Source organism: Protopterus annectens, chromosome 9.part0, assembly GCF_019279795.1.
Source record: "Protopterus annectens isolate FY-2018-M chromosome 9.part0, PAN1.0, whole genome shotgun sequence".
NCBI classification, from domain to species: Eukaryota; Metazoa; Chordata; order Ceratodontiformes; family Protopteridae; genus Protopterus; species Protopterus annectens.
Window position 1 is genome coordinate 160033857 of NC_056743.1, and position 25304 is coordinate 160059160.

Consider the following 25304-nt stretch of genomic DNA (forward strand, 5'->3'; position numbering starts at 1 on the left):
AACACTACATCAACAGGCCCAGACAATAACCCAGGATGACTTCTAAATAGCCTGAAACATTGCCCATCAGGGCCTCTGGAATTGTTATTTAACTACAGCCTCAAAATAGGCTTCATACCACACAAATGGAGAACAGCAATGGTCATCCTCTGCACAAAGGTGGACCAGCTACAGACCCTGGAAACTACAGACCCATAAGTCTCACTAGTCTTATATGTAAAGACATGAAAAGAATTATCATGGAAATGATCAAAACTGACATATAGTAAAACTCCAGACACTGGACCCAACCCAGTTTGGTTTCATCAAGGGCACTTCTTTGAGAAGGTCACCAAACAATGGATGAAGGCAAAATGGTTCACATTGCCTACCTTGACCCAGCCAAGGCATTTGATAACCCACTCAGGCATTGTTGACAAACTCAAGAGGTTGGGTACAAACTTGTATGTCACATGGTGGGCTGCCAACTGGCCCGCAGACAGGACCCAGGAAGTCAGAATTGGGGGAGTCCACCTCTGCAAAGAGGCCAGTCACGAGTGGAGTCTCTCAAGGATCAGTCCTTGGACCACTCCTTTTTGGCATTTACTTCTCCGAAGTCAAGGCCAATGTCAGTGGTCTACTGCTGACTAAATCTGCAGATTATTGCAAATTAGGAATGGTCACTGAATCCCATACTGACTAAATGTTCTCCAGGAGGGACTGACACAAAGAAATAACTGTTGTCAGACCCATGGACTAAAACTAAATGCCAAGAAATGCATAATAGTATCCTTTGAGAAGTCATCCACCCCTGGTAACTATCATATTGATAACACACCCCTTAGAGTTGACCTAGTAATCAGGGACTTGGGGGGACACATGGAGAGTAATCTAGCCTTTGACCATCATGTGTCTACAGTAGTGAGGAAATCCTATGCTGCGTAACTTATAAACAAAGGTCTGGCATCCAAGCCAAAGAAGTCATTGTTCAACTGTATACGGCACTCATCAGACCAATCATGGAGTACAATGCCCCCTTTAGTATGCACCTAACCAGGCATATCCAACAACCGGAACATCACAGAGGTTCCGCACTAAAATAATACATGGTTTAAGTAAAGTATCCTATGCAGATCACCTCAAGGCTCTATCCCCTGTATGGTCTCCTATAGGCTTTTGAGGGTAGATATATGCCTGACATACAGGGCACTGCCAGAACTCACTCTGATAGACCTACTGCATATCCGCAAAACAAACAACACCAGAATTACCTATTCTAAAGACTTAAACCTTGCCTGTGATATAAATAGGCTTGAGAGACAGGTATGTATTTCAGAAATTACCCAGTCTCTGGGAAAGGCTCCCCATCCATGTGAAGCAGAATTCCTCCCTAACCCAATTCAAGTGCAATCTGGACAACTGGATGGGGAACAGGAAATTCATTCCTGGATTGGCACCCATGTCTGTAATGGACACAGGCAACCTATAAATGATTAATCGCCCAAAAGCCCCTGCTTACACTTATCAAGGGTATCATAACATGTCAGATCTGGGATGCATGGCTAGGCTTAAAAGGCCCTTGTGGTCATTAGCCTAGTAAACCCCTATGAACCTACGAAGACCATAGGCATTAGGCCAGCTCAGCAATCACACCTTTCCCAGGAGAGTCTGCCAAGTCCTTCCTACTAGGTGAACCCAAAGGAGAGCATATCCTTAATAATGGCAGCATCAGCAGCAGATCTGTATGCAGAAATGAATTTAATTAAGTTTTGTAAAGTTATTCAGGAAACATCACGCAGCCACTGAACAAATATCATGAAAGGGTAAAAAAAGGCCACCAAGACAACAACAGCTATAATCCAATTAGATTTGGCAACTTGTAGCAATGGCTTGTTATGCTTGGAACATCAAATGTTTAAACAGGCAGACAGCTACTAGCAAGGGTAAATTTGAAGATGTTATGCCTCAAATTTAGAGGGGGAGACAAAAAGCTGTGAACCTTTATGTACAAACACAGTTCTGTTCAAACAGTATCTTAGTCATTAATGAACATCAGTGAAATGTAGCAAGTATAGTTAAAGTAGGCTAAACAGACAGCAGCCATACAGATTTACTGATTAAATCAGATTCCCTTGCAACTTTTATGGATAAAAGTAGGATCAGTTTTAAGAGAAAGTTTGTGAAAGAACCGATATGGTAGTCCCAAAATGGCTTTATCCAAAGTAATAGTGATAAAGAAAAAAGTGTTTCAAAGTAAGGCATTTTAATTCTGTGGTACCAGCAGGCTGAAAGGGAGTCGGAATCAAATTTTTCCAGGACAAAGTATAAGCCCCACCTAGGTACTAGATCTTATAGAAGAGGTCACAAAAAGAAGGTACAACTTGGAGGGAGGTTTTGCAAATTCTCAGAGAAGCTAAGGAATGACAACTTTGCTCTTGGTGAAAGGTGCATATAGCTGCTAAATGCACGTTACTACAAGAAAAAAATAATTCAGTCTCAAAAATATTGCCGCACTCAAGTATCGTAGGGGAGCTAGCAAACACCAAGCAAAGCTTCCCTTTTCCCTACATTTTCTTCATGCCAGGCTTTTGGAAAGACAAGAACACATTACCTATGTACCTAAAAAGGAAAAATTTCTAGCAAATACTAGAAGTGAAGAAGCTATCCAGTAAGCCATGGAGAGTAAATGTCAAGGTAAATCTTATTCAATGGATGGGAAGACAGTGTTTCTGTAGAACTCAAGAAAGTACAGTTTTGTACCTACCATAAATGTAGATGTTCGAGGATCCACATTGCTGCAGTCCTAACTATTGGGTAGTCCGCTGTCCAGTCGGCCCGAATACCAAAGTATATGGCTGACGTCGGTCAGGGCGCATTAGACTGACGTCAGTACGTCAGGGTACTAATGCGCATGACCGACGTCATATCCTCAGTCTTTCCTTGCCCCAGATGTCAGAAGACCCTAAAAAGACAAGGCCCAATATACCTGCACCAAAAATATGTACAATATATACAAAATTATCAGCATATAACTTCACCTACACAACCACCCCTAAACACAGAGGGGAAGGAGGAGAGATAGAGTGGACTGCAGCAATGTGGATCCTCGAACATCTACATTTATGGTAGGTACAAAACTGTACTATGTTCTTCATTCCACATTGCTGCAGTCCTAACTATTGGGTAGAATCCCAAAGCAGAGGTAAGGGAGGCTGGCAAATCATAAAGTAGGAGCTGACAACATGCCTTGCAAAATAGCTGTGGCAAAACCAGCCCTAGACTTAGAGTAGAGAGGAAGGTGATAATGCTTAGAGAAAGTATGCACTGAACTCCAAGTAGCTGCCTCCAAAATATCCTTAGTTGCCACCCCCTTAGGAATGCTGTTGAAGTGGCAGTAGCCCTAGTGGAATGAGGCCTAATCCCAGCTGGAATCTCCTTGCCATGATGGGAATAACAAAAGGCAATGCAAAACCCAATCCACCTAGAAATAGTTTGTTTTGACACAGGCTTGCCCTGCGAACTCAAAGCAAAAGAAACAAACAACTGCTGAGACTGCCTAAAATCCTTAGTCCTGCTTAAATAATAACGCAATTGCCTGTGTACATCTAAAGTGTGCAAAATCTTTTCCCCTTTATTTTGGGGTCTGCATAAAAAGTAGGCAAATGAATAGTTTGGTTTAAAGCCACACTAGAAACCACTTTAGGCATAAAGGAAGGATTAATGCGTAATGATACCCTATCCTTATGGAAAATCAAAAGGGCTCTACTGCCATAAGGGCCTGCAACTCAGACACCCTCCTTGCAGAAGTAATAGCCAACAGAAAAGCAGTCTTCCATGACAAGTATTTCAATTCAGCAGTAGCCGCAGGCTCAAAAGGTTGTAGAGTAAGTTTTTCCAACACAAAATTGAGATCCCAAGCAGGAGTAGGAGCTCTCATTGGGGTCTTATATTCTTTGCCCCTCTAAGAAACTGCTTGAACAAAGGATGCGAAAACAATGGTGGGTCACAATCATAGTGAGCTGAAATTGCTGCAGCATGAATCTTAATGGAAGAGAAGGACAACCCTTTGTCCAATAACTCAGTAAGATATTGAAGAGCCACACTCAAATTAGGCTCAGAAATCTCCAAATTCTTTGCTGTACTCCAAAACAAAAATCTCTTCCATTTTTGCGTACACTTTCCTTGTACTAGGTCTTCTAGCTTCCATAATCACATTTAAAACTTGTTGAGGAAGTTGAGACCTGCTGTGTTTCAACACAGAATATGCCAGGCTGTTAGATGAAGTGAGTGAAGCTTGACATTGAGCAGATGACCGTCCTTCTGAGATAACAGATGTGGAATCAAAGGTAAAGGCCATGGAGGCTTCCTTACCAGACTCCTTAGTAGTGGGTACCAGTGTTGCGAGGCCAATCTGGAGCTATTAAAATCATCCTTGGCTTGTCTTGTCTGACCTTTAAGAGCACCTTTGGAAGAAGAGGCAGAGGTGGAAAGGCATACACATGGAGATTTTTCCAACTGAAAGACAGAGCATCCACTTTCCAAGCTGTGTGATGAAACCCCTTTGTGCAAAACTTTGGCAGCTGGTGGTTTAGTGGAGAAGCGAACAGATATATGTCTGGAGTTCCCCATGACACTGTCAATTTCTGAAATACATGAAGATCCAGTTTCCACTCGTGGGGATCCATGATTTGTCTGCTTAACACATCTGCTAAGGAGTTCTGTGCTCCCGGCAGAAACCTTGCCTGAAGAGTTAGTTGCAAGCTGAGCGCAGTCTCCCATAAAATCATTGCTTGCCTGCATAGAGGATAAGAATGTGTTCCCCCTTGTTTGTTGATGTACCACATGACAGTTGTGTTTGTCTGTTAGAATCAACACCTGCCCTGGAAGAAGTAACTCCTTGAAAGCCATTAATGCAAACTGGACTGCTAACATCTCCTTCATGTTGATATGTAGATGCTGTAGTCTGGCAGGCCACTTGTCTTGTATCCACTTTCCATTTAGATGAGCTCCCCAAGCAATGTCCGAGGCATCTGTCGTTAAAATCTGACTCGCCTCTGGCCGGGTCACAGAGAGTCCCTTGTTTAGGTGACATTCCTGAGCCCACCACAAAAATTCTTTTTGAAGGCAAGGTATTATTTGAATGACAGTGTCCAAATCCTGGCAGTGCTGTGTCCATACATTTTGAGATACCATTGTAGCTTCCTCATATGCAGTTTGGCATTGGGAAGCACCAGAATACAAGATGCCATGAACCCTAATGCTTGAAGGACTGTCCTTGCAGTCAGCACGGACTGATGAGATAGTTGATGGAAGTAAAGTGATAGACTCTGTTGTTTGTCCGGGGTTAAAAGGCCATCTGGGCTGCTGTATTCAGTCTCACACCCAGAAAGCACATGTCTTGAGAGGGTACTAGACTGGACTTTATTTCGTTCACAGAATACCCTAGGCATCTTAGCACTGCTATAACATATTCCAGATGCTGTAGAAGGTCTTCCTTTTCTTGAGCCAGAATCAGGCAGTCGTCCAAGTAAGGATAGATTTGAATTCCTTTTAGCCTGAAGTAAGCTATCACTGGAGCCAGAACCTTTGTGAATACTCTGGGTGCAGTAGATAAGCCAAAGGGCAATGCAGAGAACTGATAATGAGAATTTCCAACTCGGCAGATACTTCCTGCAGCTTAGTCTTATAGGCACATGAAGGTAAGCTTCCTTGAGATCTAAAGTTACCATCCAGTGATCTTTGCCCAGCAGAGGTAAAAGCTGTTGTAACGTCAACATCTTGAACTTGGGAATGTCCAGATAAGTGTTGAGGATTGATAAATCCAAAATTGGTCTCCACGTGTTCCCCTTCTTTGGTACTAGGAACAGGCGAGAATAAAATCCTAGGCCCCTTTCTGATACAGGGACTGGCTGAATGGCCCTATTTGGAGTAACTGAGAAATTTGCTTGTGAGCCTCTTTCCTTTGTGGAGGAGGAACGTCTGGCATGCCTTTGAAAGGGGCAATGTATGGAAATAAAACCTGTAACCGTGGTGAATGATATCCAACACCCATCTGTCTTGAGTAATTAAATCCCAATTTTCTTTGAAAAGAGACAGTCTTCCTCCCAAAGGAGCTGCCAGACGAAAATCTACTGGCAGCTGAAAAGGCAGGTCATTGGGTCTGTTTACGAAAGGACTGACCCTGCCCTCACCAGAAGTCTGAGCAGGTGAACTCCCTGTTCTAGGCCTAAAAGCACCTTGAGCTCTGCCCCTACCACGTCTAGACCTACCCCTAGACTGGGAATCATAAGCAGGATATGTCCATCCCTTAGTAGGCCAATTTCTACTAAACTTGGTGGCTGCACCTGCAAAAATCTTTAACAGTTTGCATAGACTTAGCTTTGTCCTCCATTTTCTTTAAAACTGCTTCCACAGGCGAACCAAACAACACATCAGACTGTAAAGGAGCATCCAAAATCCTTGTCTTAACATGCTCAGCTAAATTCTGATCCCTCAACCAGGCATGCCTGCGAAGAACAGAACTAGTGGCAGCCACCCTCGAGGAGGCCTGTACAGCATCAAAACCACATTGCAAAGAATGCTTACCCACTTGTTCAGACACATGAACTAAATCCAGCAACTCTTTACACTCAATACCTTCAAAGCATCCACCTTAGATTTCAATTGTGAAAGGAGATAATTTTGATATTTTAGCATATGAAACTGACAATTCAACGCCCTCATGGCTAAAGTGGAAGAAGTATACACTTTCTTTCCCCATCTATCCAAAGCCCTTGCCTCTTTATCAGTGGGAACAGGGTTTTTAACAACAGAGGCCTTAACACCTTTAGGTCCCTGAGAAACAGTCTCGGGTCTGCCCTAGGACTCTTAAAAGATACTTATGAGCTTCAGGCACCCTATAGTACCTATCAGGTTTAACAGGAGCAGGAGGCAAGGAATCAGGGTTCAGGAAGCCTCTGCAAAAACATCTTCTACCACATTCAACACAGGAGGTATAGCTAAGGGCCTATGCTGGGGTAAAACAAGAATTCCCTAAGCCTTTTCCTAGAATCAGAGTAATCTTGGCCTTCCCATTTAAAGTGCTCCCTCATGGAATGCAGAGTTTCTGAAAATGAGAAATCCTCAGGAGGAGAAGCTGTAGGAGTGGAATCATCCACATCAGAATCAGAATAAGGAGGATACTCCTGCAAGTCTTCCAGAAGACTCAGAAGCCTCTGAACACTGTTCAAAACTCTCAAACTCAGGTTCCACCCTAGGCCTCTTATCAGGAGGGGGCATAGAACCTCTAATCAGAGTAATTAAATCTTCTGCCATTTTAAGCATATGTTTCTTAGGCACAGAACCTGAAATGCTAGGAGAAGCCCCCACTGAAGCTAAACTCGGCCTACCTCTCAAAGAAGTTTTGGAAACAGAAGGAGAGGCTCTAACTACCTTGGGAAGAGAGGGAAGAACATTTACCTGAGAAGCCCCCTCAGCCTGGCCTACCTCATGAGAAGGCACATCCTGCAACAGTAAAGTCTCTGCCTGAGACTCCAAAGAAACTCCTGGCAAAACCTCTGGCTCCACTGAGCCTTCTAAAGAACCAACGTCAGGGACTGCCGGTTCATCGACACTAGGCTTCACTGTTTTGTCCTTGCGCTTTTTGGACGAAGCGGGCGTCGGAGCATCCGACGGCATTTTATAATTACAACGCTTCCCAAACACTAACCTGGCACAGTCTAACCGTCTCTTAATAGTGCGTTTGTTAAATCTAGCACAAGAGCGACAACCAACAACGTCGTGCTCAGGCCCTAAACAAGGTATACACAAGGTATGGTAATCCCTATGAGGTATCTGTTTCCCACAAGAAATACAGTTATTCACTTTTTCTGACATCCGGTTAAATACTGAGGCAAGAAAAAAACAAAATGTTCCCCAACGGGGTACTTAGCCAACTTTGATTCGGTCTGAAACTCCGACTTCAGAAAATTTCAGAACGCCAACCTGCACTCGCAAAACTGCTTCTGCATCGGACCATGCGGCAAAAAAGACTGAGGATATGGCGTCGGTCATGCGCATTAGTACCCTGACGTACTGACGTCAGTCTAATGCGCCCTGACCGACGTCAGCCATATACTTTGGTATTCGGGCCGACTGGACAGCGGACTACCCAATAGTTAGGACTGCAGCAATGTGGAATGAAGAACATCGGTGGGCTTCTCCAACAGATGACACAGAAGACTAAACCAGACCTACCAAAGCCAGTAAACACCTATTAGGATGACTAGCTTTATGAAGTTTTGGATTCTGCATAAATCTGATCATCAGAGAAAATTAATAAAAAAAAAAAACAGAATAGAGGAGTCCAGTTGGTCACATGTGGGCTGGAGCATTTCTCTGGGCTTTCCCAGACAAAGGATAGAGGGAGAAGTCAACCATGTACCTTTTGCTCATCAGGGAAGTAAACAGAATGCCTGGTTAACTTCTTGAAAAGGATGACACAGGCAGGTGATAGCAGTCATGCTTTCTACACAGCATACCTTGACCTGCACAAGGTGTTTTAACACCATCCACCATGCTTACAGAGGTGTTGGATGGTGTCAAACACCTCTCTAAAGCATTCAACACTGTGCCTCAAACTAAACTACTTTCCAAATTGACCGACCTCTCTCTAATACTACTATTTCATGGTTCTCTAGCTACCTAACAAGCAGACAGCAGTCTGTAAAAATGTCTCTTTTCCTCCTCTCCCTTTCTCCCTATCAAAGCGGGAGTTCCTCATGGCTCCATTCTAGGTCCACAACTATTTAACATCTTTATGAATTGCATCCACACTTCTGTTCTCACTCTTCTCTTATACAATATGCAAATGATTTCACAATCATCTCCCTCTCTGACAATCTCTACCTTTCACAGCTTAACCCAAAACTTTCAACTCTGTCGAAAACTGGTTTACCAATAATCAACTCGCACTCAATCCCACAATAAACAAAATTCTCTCATTTCTACCAAAATCCCTTACTCACCTTAAACATAGTTTTCGATCACATATCTTAACAGCACTGTCATTAATGTTGAAACACAAACCAAGCTCCTGGGTGTGATCATCAATGATCAACTCAAAATTTGACCAAAATGCCCACTATTGCATAAAAAGACACCACAAACTTGTCTGATCTTTAGAAATAAAAAATTCCTTAATAAAAACTCTAGACTCTCCCTAGCCTATGCCTACCTTATTTCTAGTCAGTATGGCGCTCAGATCTTAACCAACCTTCAATCCCCACTAAAAACTAAGCTTATACTCACCTACAATAAAATAGCTAGGCTCACTGCAAGCCAACCTTACCAATCCCATCACTGCATCTCTCTCAAATCTCTAAACTGGCCAGAATTCCCCTACCAGCTCCTACTACCCCAACTGCTCATCATTCACTCCACCCTCAACAGACATACTGCCTGTCTTAGAGTCTCCTCCCTTATCTCTCTCTATGCTCCTACTCAGAATCTCCTGAGCTCAGGCCAGCTACACTGGGAAATCTAAAAGCCCAAATAAAAATTAGCCAACACCTATTTAGCTACTCAGTTGCCCAAAAATGGAATAAACTACCCCTTAACCATCAGAATATCCTATGCTCACAAATTCAAAAAATCCCTAAAAGAAAATTTAATGAACTCCTGAATCTGACCATGCCAAAACCCTACCTAGCTCTACTCTCACATTACTTATTCCCCATCTCCCTTACTAATGCACTCACTCTTCTCAACTCATAGGGATGTATACTTCTTCTGATCTTTATATCTCTGACCTTGCTCTCCTATTTCTACTATTACAGTATGCCTGTTTGTACTCTTATACAGCAATGCCTGCAGAGTCACTGATTCTCTAAAATTATTATGTATTTTAGTCTGTTCATATAGCTACTTTCATATCTAGATGTTATTTTACTCAGTTTACTCTTATTATAACAAAGCTGCTTTTGGAGGTTTTCTCCCCTGGCCTCTGCTGAAAAAAATGCTCATGCTCGGTTGGACATACCCAGTCAACAAATGTCAAAATAAATAAATAGTAAGCTTAATACATTACAAATAAATTCCTGTGTAGTAAGACAGATAGGAAATTGCCTAAAGACAAAACTCACAAGATGCAGGTAGCTGGTGCCTATTCAAAAGAATATACAGGTAACCAGTGGTGTCTCTGTAGGGCTCAGTGCTCAGACTTTTGCTCAGCATTTACTTTCCGGATCTCCAGACCATGAACCAAGACCTTCAGTTAACAAGTTTGCAACGACTATAAACTGTGAGTCACTGTCAGGGCATCTCCAATGTCAAAGCCCTTCAGCAAGACCTTAGAGTCATAAATACCTAGTGCACTAAAAATGGGTTCAAATTAAATGGTAAAAAGTGCATCATCATCATCATCACATTTGGTAAACAACCCCTCCCCAGCATACAACACAGAAAACACTTTAAAAGGAAAATGTTAAAGAACTAGGAACTTGGGCTGATAATTCCCTCTCCCTTGATCATGTAAAAATAGTTGAGCGTCCTTTTACAGCACTGCACAGCTAACTGCCAAAGAAATATCATTCAGATGTAAAGAGGTTATTACTGTTCCCCTACAGCCATCAATGATTAGGGCAATTACAGAATATGAAGCCCCTTTTGGAATATGCCTCACTAGACATAAAAAGAAATCACAGAGGATCCTAAGAGACTTAAAATCCCTAAGATATCAGAAAAGATGGGAAATGTCCCTTTATGCGGTGTCCGACAGACTTCAGAGGGGAGATCTATATCTTGCTATTACTGCTACTAGGGACCCACTGGTCTTGGATATCTTATTTTCACAAATCAAACAGCCCCACATATACCAGAAGGTGTAAATTATCATAACACTCAGTTGCCTTGTACTTCCTAAGATTCCTTTTACTAATGTGCAAGTCTTTTGGAATACTCTTATGTAAACAAGAGCATTTGCTTATTTTTTTCTTGGATTACTACTACTAGAAGCATAAAAGCTAAAAATTATTTAGGTAAAAATGTTATGAAATAGAAAATTTGTACTTAAACACTAAGATGAAGATAAGGGGCAACCAACAACTTAGTGAAGCCTAGAGGAATGGCAATTGTAGTTCAGGAAGCAAAAAAATTAGTAAAGTGCATACTGACCTTTATATAGCTGGACTCTTACTAATGGTTTTGACTCTAGACTGTAAACATACACTCCTAAGAGTGGAGTGCTGAAAAAAGATAGTCATAATCTGATGTCCTCTTTCAGATAACACCACATCCTATTATGAATCAAGCAGAATGATTCTTAGCATGAACACCTACAATATCCAGTGCTCTCTGTAACATGAATCCAAATCAGTCTCCTCTACCGTGCAACAAGGTTTTTACCGTGCACCATCCTACAGATTAGAAATTCTGCAGCATACCACATCTTGCAAAATGTTTAAGTCTTTCTGTAGAAGATGAAATGGTATTTTTAACAACTTGCTCTAAAACACTAAATTGTGTCTTCCTTTAACAACCAACTCCTTGTCTAACATGGTGACCTCCAGATTTGTAAACTGATTCTTTGTCTAAATGGATCTAGGGCCAAGACATTCTATATCTCTGAATTTTCCTGTTTTTGTGCACTTGTTTCAAATCCCGTTCCCATTCTGTCTGCTCACCTTGGCTATCCTTAAGCTTTTATTTCATTAAAATAGCACCCCTTTCATCATTACACCTTTCAAAAGGAGAATACATAAAGTATTGAGAAAAAAAATCAACACCTCACTTCTGCTATACCTCTATAGACCTGGAAAATGTTAAAAATTGGTTAAGCTTTAGGATTCTTTAAAAAAAAGCAGATAACAATGCAAGAAAATAATCGCCCAGTTGTACCTATATGATAAAGCTGAAAGGACACCATAGTAGGACATCTAAAATACCCCAAACCCAGTTCCAAGTGCCCTAAAATGTATGCATTTCCTCATAAAACCAATGCCCTGACTTCCAGATACAAATTCAGTTTGCAAAGTCTGGCCCAACAGTTTCAGAACCTGTCCCCCCTCAAATAACACAGCAATTTTTTTGTCCTACTAATAAGAAGCATTTCCTGTAACATATCACTGTCAGCTGGCACAGATATTTAAACACAAGCCTTAGAATATTACCCTATGGAAAAACATTAAAGTAATCAAAACAAACAAAATTAAAAAAAAATATGCAAGAGCAACTTTACAATAACCAACTTATAGGATTACATAAGATGCATATTATATATAAATAATGTATACACACACACACATATATATATATATATATATATATATATATATATATATATATATATATATATATATATATAATTAGGTAGAGCATTTTTTAATTGTGGGTAAAGACTATGCACAACAAGTAAAAATTGTCAAATTCAGTCAAAAGTCATTTTGTAATGCCAGTTTACACCTTTTATACAAAATTTCAAGTCAGTTTAAGACGATGCTAAAAGTTTACTGGTTGTAAAAACAGCTGAAATGTTACAGACCTACTGCTCACAGTGGAATGCTTTTAACAAAGAAATTATCAACAAAACAATGAAAAACACATGCCAATGTTAAAAAACATGATATAGAGGTTAAAAAGTATACGCAAAATGTTTTAGACATTTTGACTAGAGATGATATTGCTATACAGATGGATGCTACAGAATGTACAGTAGTGCACACAGATGACACTTGTAAAAATCAGCATGTAGTAGTTTGTGCAAATATAAAGAATTAAAAAAACTGGTTATGACAGAAACATGCAGATTTATGGGTTAAAGATGAAATAAATTCCAGTTCAGCTGACAAAGTTAAAGTGGGTGTGGCCAGTTTAAAAAAAAGGAACCATATATATTTATGTTGTGTAAGGTATACCAGAAAGGAAAGTCAACTTAATTCGCAGAATAAAGGGCCGACAGTTACAGATTTGGAAAATTAAATTTTACATTCCGTAACCTAACAACAAAAATGAAAGTCCATGCTACATTTTAAAAGTGACAGTACAGTCAAAAGTTCAGATCCCATGAATGAAAAGAGTGCTTCATGAATATTAACCACAGGTTCAACTCCTTTGTTATACTTGCATAAAGGGCAGACAAGTAAAGTTCCAGATTTAAATCAGTTCATATTTCATGCAGAAATTACAGTTTTCTAAGCAGATTATAGGCCAGCTCAACAAACTGAATTAAAGACAGTATTTTTAGTAATAGCTTATGTAGTTATACATAGGCTTTTGAACCAAGTAAAAGAAGTACCAGGTAACATTAAGTGTACTTATAAGGAAACTACTCTTCCTCTCAGCTTCAGCAATGAATGACGGTGAAGGCAATGTAAGAAATGATAGTGAACAGAGTGTAAATCAACAGTGCATGACAATACAAGTTAGCCTAGTACAGAGTAAAGGAAAAATAGTGGTGTCCATGAAAGACTAATAGAGATATCTGGAATACCACAGAGAAAAAATTTCAGACCTTATGGGCAGAGACAAAAATAAGACTGTGGGAAGTTAAAAATTCCAATTACAGTGGGAGGGTTAAGGGATTACATTACAATGATAGATTTAGCAAATTATTTTTCACAGTACCATTTCAGAAAAGAGAATGGCAAAGGTTTGCTTTTACCTTTCAAAATCAATATGTCATGACTAGATTACCTCAAGGTTTTCATAACAAACCTGCCATTTTTCATCAGATAGTAGGGACATTCTTAAAGAATGTGAATAAACATGATAAAGTTATTATCATGACATGGTCAACAGACCACAATGCATTGCCAGAGATGGCCTGCACCTGTCACCCCTGGGATTACGGATACTGGCTAAGGTTCTTGCCGCCCCTATAGTGCCTTTTTAAGGCAAGGATCAAATGACAAATTCACTACCATAACAGGAAAGCAAAAACTGAGGGTGCTGCTACTCGATGCTAGACGTCTAAATCTCAAAATGCACTCATTCGAGGCACTCCTTAAAATGGAGAACACCGATATCTGTGCAGTGACTGAGACCTGGTTCAAGGCCCCACACAGCACCCTTGCACTACCAGGCTATAACTCATACCACACTTTTCGGCCATGGAACCTGGACTGGAACACTAAAGGCGGAGATGTGTCCATATTCATTAAGGATATCCACACCTCCAGGCTAGTTGCTCAGCATAATGCAGCTGAGGTTATCCAAGTGCAAATAACTCTGGGCAAAACTGCAATCCAAATTGTAGCTTGCTACAGAACCCCCACCATGCCCCAGGATTCCCACGCCTCTTTTCTTGATGTACTGGAAAATATTAGGGAGCAACCAAACACCCTAATAATGGGAGATTTCAACTACCCCACCATTAACTGGGAAAACTACTCATGTACCAACTCCTTCACTCAACACATTCTGGAATTCATAAACTCCAATGCCCTGGATCAACTTATCCACACCCCCCACCAGGGACAACAATATCCTAGATCTAGTCATTACCAACATGAGTGACTGGTGTTCCACACCTGAAGTCAACACCTCATTGGTCCGATCTGACCATAAGCTAATTATCCTAGATATCCACATCCTGCCCCCACCATAAGCTAATTATCCTAGATATCCACATCCTGCCCCCACCCCCATTAAGGAAACCACAGTAAAAAATTTCTCCAAAGCCAACTTCATGCTTAAGACAGAAGTGGTGAACTTCATGACACCCATGCAGATGGACAATACAGTTACGACTACCGAATCCTACACAATTGCACTTTATAAGCACTTACACGAGTGCGTGTATCGTACTATCCCAAACGGAACCAAGACGCTATCCTCCAAAAAAAGGAAGCCAATCTGGTGGTCCCCTGCCATAATCAAACTGTACAACAGAAGGAAGAAACTGTTGCAAGAGAGTAAAATCCCATGAGTGGAGGAGCTCCCTGGTCAGCATCAGTAAGAAGCTGCGATCCCTGATAAAATCCTCCAAAGCTAGTTATGAAAACAAAATTGCCACTGATTCTAAAGACAACCACAAAGCATTCTATAGCTATCTCAAGAATCTCAATGGCAACACTCAGATCTGCTCTAAGTTACAGGACAATGGGAGTAAATATACAGACCCAACTGATATTGCCAACATCCTGGCAGATAGGTTCAGTGCTAACTTTACCCCCCTCTCACCCCATGTCTATACCGGAAGAATTCAAAGTTCCTGTAATCAAGGCTGCACAGGTAAAAAACACACTCTCCAAAGCCAAGAACACAGCATCCATGGGACCAGACAACATCCCAGGCTGCGTTCTACACAAACTACAGAACGAACTGGCACCCCACCTAAGTACCATGTTCAATCATAGCCTCACCTCAGGTTTTGTGCCCGCTGAATGGCGCACAGTGATGGTTATCCCACTCCTCAAGGGGTGGAGCCACCACGGACCCCAGGAACTACCACCCCATTAGCCTGACGAGCCTGCTTTGCAAGGCTATGCATCATGGAACTTATAAACAAAGACAATGGTAATCTCCAAACTCTGGACCCCACCCAGTTCGGGTTTGTAAAAGGCAGATCATGTCTCCTAAACCTGATAGACTTCTTTGAAGCAGTTACCAAAGCCGCAGACAAGGGTAAGGTGGTTCACACAGCCTAATTAGATCTTGCCAAGGCTTTCGACACCATCCCCCACTCTGGAATTATAGATAAACTCACTAAACTAGGTAGAAATCCCTATGTCACAAGATGGGTTGCCAACTGGCTCACTGACAGAACCCACACTGTGAAAGTAGCAGACTCTAAATCAGACTTCAGACCAGTGACAAGTGAAGTACCACAGGGTTCAGTCTTGGGTCCTCTCCTGTTTATCTACTTCTCTGAAGTACAGGCTAACACAGGTGGTCTTTGGCTAACTAAGTTCACAGATGACTGCAAACTAGGAGCCATAATCGAAACTCCTAACAATGTGGACATCTGACAAAAGGGCCTCACTAAGACAGATGCCTGGTGTCAAAGCCATGGCCTCAAGCTCAATGCCAAAAAGCGCACTGTCATCCCCTTTGGTAAAAACTCTGTACCCATGAACTACAACATAGGCGGTAGTATACTTAACACTGAAAGTGTGATAAGAGACCTTGGGACACAAGTGGACAGTAGTCTCTCCTTTGATAATCACATCGTCATAGTAGTCAGGAAATCCTTCTACGTGGCACACCTCATCACAAAAGGTTTCTCATCCAGAAAAAAGAGGTCATTGTTCCCCTCTACTCATCACTCAATAGACCCATTATAGAGTACAACGTCCCTTTTGGTATGTACCTCACAAGACATCTACAACAACTGGAAAGGCCGCAGAAATACCTCACAAAGAGGATTACCAGCCTCAAACAGATGCCCTATGCAGACCGTCTCAAGAAACTCCAGCTTTACTCTGTCGCATATCGCCTACTCAGAGGTGATCTCTGCCTAACATACAAAGCTATGTCAAACCCAGAGCTGTTGGACATGCTCCACTTAAAGAAGTCCCAATCTCTCCGAGCTACATGCTCTAGGGACCTAAACTTTGTCACCACAATAAAGGGAACATGCCAGAGGGATAGATTCCTGTCCCAGAGACTTCCCATACTGTGGAATAAACTACCTATCTATATCAAACACAGCTCTTCACTAGTACTCTTCAAGAAAAATCTTGATGATTGGATGGGAAATAGGAAATTCACCCCGGGGATCACTTCTGTGGCTCTGCTCACAGTGGCACAGGAAAATAATTTTGTTGGGTGGCAAAAACCAGGGTACCTTTTTGGCCGGCTTGTATAGGCCCTAGGGCCGATAGCCTAGTACCTACCTATGAACCTATTATATTAATGACATTCTGATACAATCAGAGACTGTGGAGAAACACACACCACAGCTGAAAAAAGTTGAGACAGTTGCAAAAGGCAGGCTCAAAGTAAACAAAAACAAAATACAGTTTTTGTCATAAAAAGTAAAATAAATGGACATAAAAAGTAAAATTTCTAGGAACCATTATCAGACTGACAGGGAGGACTCCTTGTCAGGATATGTTGGGGGCATTTGCCCTGAGGAAGATGCATTTTAAAATGTTAACGCAAAAGCTAGCAATGGAGGTGATAGCTCCCACCAGTAAATGATCTTTTGTTTTGCAAACAGCAACAGCAGGGAAGGACATACTCCCAGTGGTATTATTACAGTCTTGGCCATAAGAGACATCTTAAGGAATGGATACTAAGTTAAGACACATTACTTCTTTGCAGCAGAAAAATTACTCCTGTAGAAAAAGGATATCATCCTTGCATTAAACAACTTTTGACCATTTACTGGGTAATAAGACAGAGTACTTGACAATGTTCTTTGGGGATTATATTTCTAACTCCACATTTGACAACCAAAACTTTGATAAATGACAGCAAGCTAAACAAAATCACTGAAGGTGTTAGTCCGACATTACTACAGTGTATGTAGATGGTGCACATTTCTGGAAGGATTGGAAGTACTACATGGGGTCTCCAATAGTGATATTGCAAAAGGGAGACAAACCAATTATGGTCAAGTTACCAGGCCATGTCAGCACAAAGGGCTGAGCTACAATATGTTTTACAGCATTTACATCCAGTAAATATTTACAGTGACAGTGCTTGTATAGTAAATTCTCTAAGATTACATGAAACAGTGACTAGACAGATTGGTTAAATGGGTTATTTTCAGAATGGTGAAAAAACATTATCACAGTTTTAATTGCCAAGGGAGCTATTATTTTGTTGATAATGTGCACATGTGTTAAAACTTTGTATTAAAGACGGTCAATCAGGTACCCATTTTAACTAATGTAGGTGGCAAAGAAGGTAACAAATGCAGCCATGACTTTTCTGTAAGACTCAACGTTTGAGTTAAATTTTGATTGAAATGTTTCTGGTTTTCAAAATAAAAAAGGGGAATTGATAGAATTATATAACACATATTTTGTAGAAAAACATATAGCATTTGGTAACTGTTTTTCCTTCACAGTGACAGAGGTTTGGTGAAACTGCTTTCTGTCATAATAGTGTGATATTTTTAGAACACAGCATTTATAAGTACAGAAAAAAATACGCAGTACACAAGTGTGATTAGCTTGGAACAAACTTTTATACTTCTGAATGTTTATGTAACAAATGGCATTAACAATAGAGGCTTGTTGAGATATCCTAAAACCAGATGAATATATACACATACTCAAATGAAAAGGGAAATGGCTAACAGCAGAAAAAGTTACAGACTAGCCTATCAATGAAAGAACATTTCAGCCTGTTGAGGACTGTTGGTCTATACTGAGATAATGATACAGACAAAGAAGGCTTAAACACAGGAAAATAATGTTTTCATCAAGGACAAAGTTTTGAAACTATAAAAGTGGTTGTAAAAGGCTTTTTGGTGGACATTTTGTAATCTGAGTCAGCTGAGAAAGTTCAGTGCATCTGCCAGTGATTCACGATATAAAAAAAGTTTATAAATTTCAAAATAGTGCCTGGTTAGCTTATGTCAATAAACTCCTAAGCATACAAATACACAGTTGTACACAGCTAGTCTATGCAACTGCTGGTACTTCAATTTAAACACCTACCCCTTTTTTGACTGCTGATGGCTTCTTCTTTCCTATAATAGATGGCTTTACTTCTAGAAAGAAGAAGAAAAAAGGACACTGAATTACTGACAGCACATGCGCTTAGCTGCAAAATGTTCCACAATACAGTGTTAAGACCAAGTTAAAGCGAACAGCTGAAACAAAGCAGCTATGATTAGTGGTATACGACAGCCAGGTAAGTGAGCATCATCCTGATGACCACTGGAAGCCCATTCAGAAATAACCATGGTGAGATGCACAGAATGAATTAGTTTCATAGCTGTAAGAAGGGCTAAGTATTCTGTGTAAAAGCAATACAAATGTGTGCATTTAGGATAGGATGATAAAAGTTATTTCTCATTTACAGTGTGGCTTGTATTTTACTAAACTTTGTCCTGTTTTGTCTGGAAAGCAGCACCTGAGGGTCTTTAAGGCCATAACCTCATATTGCTGAAAGACTGCATGGCTACAAAAGCTGTATCAAGGTCAACCTGTGTTTCCTGGCAATGCCTCTCACTATTTTTTCTTTTGTAATTACATTAGAACTAGTTTTCTGCATACTTGTTAGTATTTCTGTAGCAGTTCAAGCTGTGCAATAAAAGCACACACATTTTACTCAATGCACTCTAGGAGTGCAAAGGTGACCAGAGAGAAGATAAGTATGAGCAAAGTATTGCAACAGCTCTGTAGAGGATGACATTTTTTTTTAAATTTTATCATAAAAATCAATGCTCAACTTGCTCTGAAACAGAATGCACAACACAACCCTCACATCTATACACAAAGATACAATGGCTGTCTATGACCCAAGTTACACAGTTAAGTAATCCTAACTAAAAAGCATATATGGAAAATGCACAATTTAAATCAAATGTTATCACTATGAACATTTCAAACTATTGTGCTGTGCATCTAGCAGGATCTTCCATTGTCACAGGGTCTCTAATTATAAACTGTATTACACTTGGCTACATCTGCAACACTACATATGTACTTGTACATAAACACACACATACAGACAGATGCACATGTACATAAACCACAATTTAGTAAATTCATACCAGTAGTTGTAAACATTGTGCATACTCCCTGAAGTAATAATGGTGGCTTCTTAGTTAAATCAGTATCTGAAACTATTACAACAAAGACAGTCTAAACAGAATAACCTGGAAAACACAGTATGTTTGCTAAAGAATGTGACTTGCCAGTTTTTTTTTATTTGCAATATCTTCCAAATATTTATTAATACCAGAATACAGAAGGAAGTTCTTGAAAAAAAAAATCAAGTGTAGGACATGACTACGAACTTACCATCACTAAGAGCACAATGTATCTGCAGATATATTACAATAAGTAATAGATGCATTCTAACCTCAGTTGATCAATGAAGCGGATCCAGTATTACGACTTCCATTAGTGGGTTTATCCTCTACACCACTCAGCACTCAACATTTCTTACTAGAAGTTCCATGACTTCTGAATCCATTCACAACTGTAATGATACACAGGTTGCACGAATGCACTTAGATGCTGCACCTGCCGGTTTGCCCTGTTGCCACTAGTGAGCATCTTCTTTAAAACCAAGAATAATGAAAATTTGATACACCTGGCCCTATGATACAGAGGTATAAACCCCAGATTGCACTCCAAGTGATCTGTGCTTAACTAACTGCACAGGGCCCGGAGGGACAAAGGTGGGGGAGAATGAACTGAGAGGCAAACACCGGCTTCCCCCTACTTCGGGGGGGGGGGCAACCTAACTCACTGTAATTGCAGCATAAAGAGCCTGGGAAGCCTGCAATACAAGCAATGTGTCACTTGGTCAGAAGTTGCACATATGCAGAACCATGCATAGTGCAGCTCACAAGGCTGTCACAGAGATGGACTAGGCCATAATGGAAAATAAAAATCACTCCCAAGCAGCAGTGTGATGCTGCATCAGAATCTCTGATCATCTCTCAAAGAACATGAGCCTATGGAAAGCTAAGGCAGATCCAGTAGACCTGGGTGCTTCCGATGGCCAGCTGCACAGACAAATCAATGAAAATTTGACACCCCCATTGCTAACTACAGATAGGGAACTACAGCGGATATAAAAAGTGTACACACCTCTGTTAAAATGCCAGGTTTTTGTGATATAAAAAAAATGAGACTACAATAAATTTCAAAACTTTTACCACCTTTAATGTGACCTATAACCTCTACAATTCAATTGAAAAACAAACAAATCTGTTAGGGGAAAAATATAAAAATAAACATACAATAAGCTGGTTGCATAAGTATGCACACCTTTAAATTAATACTTTGTTGAAGCACCTTTTGATTTATTTACAGCATTCAGTCTTCTTGGGTACACACCTGCCATCAATTAGAGAGACTTTGATTAACCCCAAATAAAGTTCAGCTGCCCTGCAGGATTTTTCTGACATTTACTCAGTTGCCTGCTACAGCAAAAGCAATGGTTCGCAGACAGCTTACAAAGCATCACAGGGAAAGTATAGTTGTGTACACTTACCATAAATGTAGATGTTCAAGAATATTCACTGTTGCAGTCAATACATTTGGGTAATCTGCTGGCAGGTTGCCCTCAGTCGGCCTGATTAACAAAGTCTTGGGTCCTGCGTCGGTTGCTGTCCCTTCTTCCATGACATCAGGGGTATAAATCATGCAGCTGACACCATTACATCAGTTTTTCTTGTTCCAGATGTCAGGTGCGCCACAAATGGGGAGCAAAATATATATATTTTATATATATATATATATATATATATATATATATATATATATATATATATATATATATATATATATATATATCTCAATAATTAAAAACACAAAAATATACCTCCAAACAAAAGCAAATACACCAAAAAGGCTTTTAATCATAGTTAAAGGAAGTAGAGGTATAGTAAGAGAAAAACAGGGGGCTGGTGGGAGGGTAACCAGGACTGCAACAGTGAATACACTTGAGCATTTACATTTATGGTAAAAATACACAACTGTACTATGTTCTTTGTGTTTCACTGTTGCAGTCAATACATTTGGGTAGATTCCCAAAGCTATGGTTGGGAGGATGGATTTATACAGCATTAGGACCAGCTATAAGGCCCTGCAAATCAGCAATGGCAAAGCCAGCTCTGGATTTAGAGAAAATTGGTGAGTGATAATGCTTGGTGAAAGTATGAACTGAACTCCAGGTAGCAGCTTCTAGAATATCCCTGGTAGTAACACCTCTGAGAAAGGCTGTTGAAGTAGATGCAGCCCTGGTGGAATTAGATCTGATCCCCTGGGGGATAGGTTTTCCATGGTGCTTATAACAGAAATGAATACAATGGCTTATCCATTTATTAATGGTTTGCTTTGAAATAGCCTTCCCCTCTGCCCTTCAGCAAATGCTACCAGCAGTTGTTCAAATTTTCTTCGAGATTTAGTCCTGTCCAAGTAGAATCTAAGTTGTCTGTGTACATCCAATGAATGCAGAATCCGCTCCCCCTTGTTCTGTGGATTGGGAAAGAAAGTTGGCAAATGAATGGACTGATTAAGAGCCACACTGGATACCACCTTGGGCATGAAGGATGGATTGGTTCTGAGTGACACCCTGTCCGCATGAAAGATTATGAAAGGCTTCACTGCCATAAGGGCCTGTAATTCAGATATCCTTCTAGCGGAAGTGATTGCTAAAAGGAAAGCTGTTTTCCAAGAAAGAAATGTTAAGTCTGCAGTAGCAGCTGGCTCGAAAGGAGGTAGAGTGAGTTTCTCCAAAACAAAGTTAAAGGCCCCAGGCAGGGGTTGGAGCTCTTCTGGGTGGTCTCAAGTTTTTGGCCCCTCTGAGATACTGCTTTAGAAGAGGATGAGAGAAGAGGGGGGGGTTCTGTGTTGTAATGAGCTGAAATGGCTGAGGCATGGATTTTTATGGAAGAAAAAGACAGGCCCTTGTGAAGCATCTCAGTTAAGTATTGCAAAATCTGAGGTAAATTGGGCACTGCTGTGCTCATCCCTTGAGATAGATTCCAGGCACAGAATCTTTTCCATTTGTCAGCATAAGATTTTCTAGTACTAGGTCTTCTTGCCTCCAAAATGACATCCATCACAGGTTTGCTGAGGGATGCTAAGGGGGAATTTAAGTGATTAGCCATCCTGCAAGGTTCAATGTTTGGAGCTGAGGGTGCAGAATCTGGTTCTCCTGCTGAGACAGTAAGGAAGGTGTCGGAGGCAGGTGCCACGATGGAATGTGTGATGCACTGCGCAGGAGTGGGTGCCAGTGTTGGCGAGGCCAGTCTGGAGCAATCAAAATCATTTTTGGTTTGTCCTATTTGACTTTTAGTAGAACTTTGGAAAGCAGAGGCAGAGGGGGAAAGGCATAGACTATAAGTTTTTTCCAGCTGAAGGACAGAGCATCCACTTTCCAGGCTTTTTTGTGATGAGTTCTTGTGCAAAATTTGTCCAACTGGTAGTTCTGGGGTGAGGCAAAAAGATCTATGTTTGGGCTCCCCCATTTTCGTGTCAACATGTTGAAAATCCGTGGTTCCAGTTTCCATTTGTGTGGGTCCATGAGATTTCTGCTTAGACTGTCTGCCAGAACATTCAGCTTTCCTGGCAGGAATTCAGCTTTAAGTTGTGCTTTGTATCTCAAGGCGGTGTTCCACAATGCCATGGCTAATCTTCAGAGGGGGTAGGAATGTGTACCCCCTGCTTGTTTATTGTACCACATAACCGTGGTGTTGTCACAGTCTTTATCAGTAATTGTCCTGAATAAAGGTAGTCCTTGAAGACTGTCAGAGCATTCTGTACAGCTAGCATTTCTTTTTGATTGATATGAAGGTGCATTTGACTTGGGCTCCATTTTCCCTGAATGCACTTCCCTGCCAAATGAGCCCCCCATGCATAGTCTGATGCATCTGTAGTTAGGGTTTGGGCAGCAGGGGGGTGGGGTGAATGGCAGTCCCTTGTTTTGGTGGCAGGCCTCTGCCCACCATAGGAACTCTAGGCGCAGGCAAGGTATGATAGGAATCATTGTTTCCAGGCTGTGACAATATTGACTCCATAAACTTTTTAAGTACCACTGAAGTTTTCTCATATGCAGTCTTGCATATGGAATTAGAAGAATGCAGGAGGCCATGAACCCCAAGGCTTGCAGTATTTGCCTTGCAAATAGCAGTGTTTTTGTGGCCACCTGTTTGAAGTAAGTCACCAAATGAATTTGTTTTTCTGGCCTAAGAAAAGCCATCTGGGCAGCTGTATTCAAGCTTGCACCCAGGAATGTAATTTTTTTGAGAGGGTACCAGTTGTGATTTCTTTTCATTTATGGTGTACCCTAGACAAGTTAGAACTCTTTTTACAAACACCAGATGTTTTAGAAGAATGGCCTGGTTTTCTGCCTGAATTAGACAATCATCCAGGTATGGATATATTTGAATATTTCTTTGCCTGCAAAATGCAATTACTGGAGCCAGGCACTTTGTGAATATCCTGGGCGCAGTAGACAAGCCAAAGGGCAGTGCAGAGAACTGATAATGCATGCAGCCTGCTTTGAAGCGTAGGTACCTTCTGCAAGATTCCCTGATTGGGATATGCAGGTAAGCCTCTTTTAAATCTAGAGTTGCCAACCAGGCATCCTTGCCTAGCATAGGAAGTAACTGAAGAGTCAGCATCTTGAATTTTGGAATGTCCAGAAAGGTGTTTAGAGTAGACAGGTCCAGAATTGGACGCCATGATTTGTCTTTTCTGGGTACCAGGAAAAGTCTGGAATAGAAACCTTGACCCTTTTCCTCTTCTGGTATTAGCTGAATAGCCCCCATGTTGATGAGGGAAAGTACTTGTTTCTGAGCCTCTGCCCACTGATTTTGGGGTAGGTCTGGCCGTCCGTTTGGGGATGGCAGCGTGTGGAAATGAAATCTGTATCCCTGGGACACTATATTTAACACCCATTTGTCCTGGGTTATAAGTTGCCAGTTTCTGGAATGAAGAGCCAGTTTTCCCCCCAAAGGGGCGGCTAAGAGGTAAGTGCTTGGTAATTTTAAAGGGAAGTCATTGAGTCCGTTTACCACAGGGTGGTGCCTTGCTGTTTCCAGATTTGGAAGAGGAAGCACCCCATTGTTTAGCTCTGAAAGTCCCTTGGGACTGAAACCTGGTGCTTTTGGAATGTCTGGGTTTGGCTGGAGTGGCTCTGGAAGGAGCTGGAAAGGACCAGTTCTTAGTAGGCCAGTGCCTTCTAAATCTAGGCAGTTGTACTTGTAAGAAATCTTTCACAGTTTGCATAGATTTAGCTTTATCTTCCATCTTTTTTAGAACTTCTTCAGCCTTATTGCCAAACAGACGGTCCTGCTGTAAAGGAGCATCCAAAAGTTTTGCTTTAACATGATCAGGCAGAGATTGCTCCTTAAGCCAAGCATGCCTTCTAAGCGCAGACCCAGTAACAGCAGCCCTGCAAGAGGCCTCTAAAGAATCAAAACCACATTGCAAAATATGTTTGCCAACTTGTTCGGCTGAATGCAATAAATCCTGTAAATCTTTATTCTCCACACAGTCAGAAATTAACATCATTTTCTGTTTAAGCAGTCCCATTATATGCTGTTGATATTTTAGTACATGGAATTGACAGTTTAAAGCCCTGATTGCTAAAGTTGCAGAAGTATAAACCTTTTTACTCCATTTATCCAGTGCCCTGGAGTCTCTATCAGAAGGGGTAGGATTTTTAGCAGTAGAAGCCTTAATGCCCTTGGGACCCTGAGAAATGGT

At 41.0% G+C, this 25304-nt stretch overlaps 1 protein-coding gene across 4 annotated transcripts in view; it reads right to left on the minus strand.

Moving 5' to 3' along the window:
* The window catches only part of ARFGAP2 (ADP ribosylation factor GTPase activating protein 2), a 722347-nt gene that overhangs the window by 301190 nt on the left and 395853 nt on the right, over positions 1–25304 (minus strand). For all 4 annotated transcript variants that reach the window (XM_044082689.1, XM_044082691.1, XM_044082688.1 and 1 more), the window contains one exon: positions 18567–18619. In XM_044082689.1, coding sequence (XP_043938624.1) covers positions 18567–18619 — 53 coding nt within the window. The remainder of the gene's footprint in view (positions 1–18566; positions 18620–25304) is intronic.